Source organism: Asparagus officinalis, chromosome 6 (genome assembly GCF_001876935.1).
Source record: "Asparagus officinalis chromosome 6, Aspof.V1, whole genome shotgun sequence".
NCBI lineage: Eukaryota > Viridiplantae > Streptophyta > Magnoliopsida > Asparagales > Asparagaceae > Asparagus > Asparagus officinalis.
The window spans coordinates 418,697-422,907 of NC_033799.1; the positions used below are offsets into that span (position 1 = coordinate 418,697).

General features: G+C 42.1%; 1 protein-coding gene across 4 annotated transcripts; it reads right to left on the reverse strand.

Moving 5' to 3' along the window:
- Positions 298-3,743, reverse strand: LOC109844542 (WPP domain-associated protein-like). 4 transcript variants are annotated; one of them, XM_020413618.1, is made up of 5 exons: positions 2,199-3,743; positions 1,314-1,440; positions 1,058-1,159; positions 784-862; positions 298-582 (listed from the first exon to the last, which is right to left on the reverse strand). In XM_020413618.1, the coding sequence occupies exons 1-4, from the start codon at positions 3,719-3,721 to the stop codon at positions 800-802; spliced, it is 1,815 nt and encodes a 604-aa protein (XP_020269207.1). In that variant the 5' UTR covers positions 3,722-3,743; the 3' UTR covers positions 298-582; positions 784-799. The 4 variants fall into 4 exon arrangements, with proteins under 4 accessions (XP_020269207.1, XP_020269205.1, XP_020269206.1 ...); XM_020413616.1 differs by having other exon boundaries at positions 298-682; XM_020413617.1 differs by having other exon boundaries at positions 298-699.

The window sequence follows — 4,211 nt, forward strand, 5'->3', positions numbered from 1 at the left end:
AGACAAATGATGAGGGATTCGGGATCCTATTTGTCATATTCACAAGTATATACGCGTGACGCCAGATCTCTCCATCACTCTCAGGGCCATTTTCAAGGCTATCCGTTCTTCACTTCACAATAGCGCTGATTTCCTTTTAAGGAAACGCTCGAGGTGCCAACCTCATGACACAGGCTTCAATTTCGGCCGGTTCCAACACAACAGGTAGTCAACATCAAAACCTTTTAAGAGAACAGAAATAATAACAACATAAACTCATGTTAAATCCATCGACAACAACAGAAAACACCGAGGCGATACAGAGCTAAAACACTTTCCTGCCTGCATATGTGTTTTGTTCGCCGCCGCATTGGCTTTGAAAAATTGCACAAAATGTCAATACAACAAGAAGCTTAGATGTCGTTGAAATCCATTGGTATCCAAGCATCAAGTAAGGTTACAACTTATATCCGATAGTAGTACTATACAAAAAAACACCTTGCAAATGAGAGGCGTAGCTCAGTCCCTACTACTGTGGCCTACTCCAAAAAGAGAACAATAAGCATTAACCAAGATGGCTGCTTCTTTCGTCAACTAGCTCTCCTAGTTCCCACATGCAAAGAAAAAAATTAGTCGCCCTGATATAACGCCTGAGTAGCATATAAGCATCCAGTTGCATCAATAGCAAGCTAAGCTGCTAGACCTGGGTGTAAAAGGTATCTGAATAGTTCGGCATACGAGTTCTAAGAATAGATTTTGAAGTAGCTTGACGTGACATTCCAACTGAGAACACAGAACACTCACCCCAGCAGGGAGAAGGTCATTTTGATTTAGTAGTTTCTCCATCCAGCTCTCTTCTAATCAATTTCAAGATCTCCACGACCTGTAAGAAGAAACGAAACGTCGATAAAATACGATTAACATGTCATTGAGCAACTAAATCATCACAAACACAAATCGCTAAATAGAGTCAATCAGTAAGAACACCATAGCAGGAGCAAGAATTTGATCTTAAAAAAGGAATATTGTCGCATTTTACTTCAGTAGAAACAGTGTCAGAAACAAAAAATGTTCTTACACCAGGATAGTATTGTAACACGGATGAGTAATGATCAAGTGCAAAATATATCTTCTCAAGAAGACCCAAGAGGGTATCAACTTCATCCCCCAATAGATCGACCTGCAACATCAAAAAGCAATGTAACAATTATATTTGTTACAAATGCAATAATCTGTTCTTAAGTCGAATATGCACTCTTATTTTTTTCCCTGTGAGTCTGTGACTAACCAAGTTAAGATGAGAAAAATATCACTCAGAGTACTCGCGTCCGTACCTCATTTTCAGCCTTCTGAAGGTCTTCACATTTTGCTTCAAATCTTTCCTTGTACCACAAAGCCTTCTTCTTAAGTAGCTTACTTTGCTGCTTAATTTGACTGCATTGATGGCTCAATAGGTTCAACCTGTAAATAGGACATAAAGTTTCATACCCATGACCCATAGGTAAATCAAAACGTATCATACTAAAATAAAATAACGAAAAATCCAGAGAAATTGGGAATTAGATACTTTCTTAAGGAGGTAAAGTTATATCTTCCACAAAGTAAAGTGTATGGAAACACTTATAAGCTTCTTATATGGTCAAAACTATGAAACTTCCACAAAATTAAATGACTAAAAGAAATCACATTGGCCAACATTGACATAGGATTTGCTTCAGGCACCTAACCCATAACCCATAAATCTTGCAGAGTTCATTTGCAGATTAGATGGAATGTTTGAAAGGGAGAACAGGAATTCGAACTTGGAATTTATGCGATCAAGGAATGTTGCTTTTGACAATTGTAATGGCAAGTGATGAAAATTTCAGTTACGATAGATGTAGCTCAGTTGTTTCTCAAGTAAACCAATTGATAAATATTTGTGGTTTTCTTCTCTAAAAAATACATAGATGGCCCAACTATCCCGCAAAAATATCACGTGTTTTATCTGGACAAGGCTTTTTCTTCTGCACAGTAACTCTAGGAAACCATTTAGGTGTTAATACTTCTTCATATACGTAGTAAGACTCCCTTTCGACTAAGAAGATTATACGCCAAGAGAAAATATACGACCACGGTGACAAGGCTGTATAACTATCTGAAAATTTTGGACATCACAAATAAAATGTTGCTAAAATGTTACTAAAAGGGAAAGAATGAAGGTGAAAAAAAGACAATACCTTGCTTCATTTGTTTCAATTTTCTGAATCACCTTACATCCATACTCCCAAGTGGTTCTTGATAAATGTGCGACTGAAGCGACAATAGCTTCTAACTGCTCCTTTAGCTCTTTTTCCAGTGCGGTTTTTGACGCTAGCTCCCCTTGTTTGTCACAGATGTCGTTTTGAAGAATGCTGTTTTGTCTTTCCGTTTCTTTCAAACCATCAAATGAGATCATGAGTTTCTGATTTAGATTACAAATCTCAGCTTCCTTCTGATGGATTTGCTGACATGCCTCATCCATTTTACCCATTGACAAATTTATTTCATCCTTGAGGTTTGCGATGATCATTTGTTGCTTGCTGTCTCTATCCTTGTACAGATTAAGTTCGTGGCGTACCAATTCAAACTGCTCCTTCTGCTTCACCAATTGGGAGGTAGCCTCTGATGCCAACATCTCCTTTCCCCTCACCGAAGTCGACAGTGCTGCTACTTGCTGTTTCAACCTTCCATTCTCTTCAATTTCCAACCTTAATCCCTCCTCCTTTTCTGAAAGTTCTGCGTTGATGGAGTCTTTTTCCTTGTACGATCCTACTAACATAGAGTTAGTACTCGAAACAGCATTTGCTATAGCCCCTTCGTATACGAGGCAGTAGATGTCCTCTATGATCTTGGTAGCTGTTTCCAGAACTTGTTCGTTGCTTTCGATCTCATCAACCAAGTTTTCTAAAACACGCTTGTACTTTTCTTCTTTGATGCTCGCTTCCGTCCTCACTTCTTCAATAGCAAATCGGAGCCTTTCAACCTCTTCGACCAACTTTGACTCCGCCGAGCCCTGCGGAGCCGTCCGTTGGGCCTCCTTTTTCTCATCTACCGGTGGCGTCCGCAGCCACGGGCTTTCTGAAAACAAGGCATCAGCTCTCTCCTTCAGCCTCTGCGACGCGTCCTGGCAGTCAAAACCAACAGGGGGCTCCTTGCTCTTCAGAACAATGTCATCCAGCTTCAGGATTATTTCTGAGACCTTCTTCTTGGCTATTTCAAGGTCCCTTTCTTTGCTGAAGTGCAAAGGACTGGAACCCTTCTCCTTGAGGAGATCCCTTTTGAGGCTGAACAGCTCCTCCGTCTTCTCTTGCAAGGCTAGCTCATGCTGCCTCTTCATCCTGTTCATTTCCATCTTGAAGTAGCTTATCAGCTCTTCCTTCTTCAGGCACATCAGCTGCTGGGGAGAATCGCCGGGGATGAGCTTCATTAAAACATCGCCGGTGCTGCGTGGCGTGGGGGACGAACGGTTCTCTACAGTCCTCCGACACGCGTCGTCCCTCCTTTCCCCGTTGTTGTTCTGTTCCTCAACGTTTTCGGTGGCGTTCCTGTATGACATCAGAAGCGCGGAATCAGGAGGGTTTGACGACATGGACTTAAATAGTGCGTCCAGATCCCGGCGGGCCGAAGAGATTTCACTGAGCCTCTCCCTCCAGTTCCTGGCCATAGCATCGCGTTGCTCACCGATCGTGGCTTCGAGCTCGACCTGGAGGCTCCTGATCATGCGACTCCGAACCGTGAGATAGCAGCAGCAGCATCGACCCGTCAGCCGGAAGCCCCGGCATCGGAGAACTCACGCCTTCAGCGATCCCCATGAGCTAGCGCTCGGGGTCCCCCTCTTCACTGCTGCAAATCTTTTAGAAGTGTTTAGGTAGAAGAAAGAAAGATGAATGATTCGATCTCACTCAATAAAAGATAGTGAAGCTGATGACGAACCAAGAAACTAAACAAATCAACCGCACTGAACAATTTGAGCACGCGATTAATAAAGAAAGAAGATAACAAAACGGAATATTTTTCTGGAGAAAAATCAAAATAAAATCAGCCTTATTCTCGCTCACAGATTTCTTTCGCCTTATTCTCTTTTGGGGGACAAATTAGGGTTTTTTTTTTTTTTATCACGTAGAAGAAAGGGGAAAGCGCAGAGAGAGAGAGAGAGAGAGAGAGAGAGAGAGAGAGAGTGGGAGAGTGGGAGAGTGGAGGAGCACGGCACA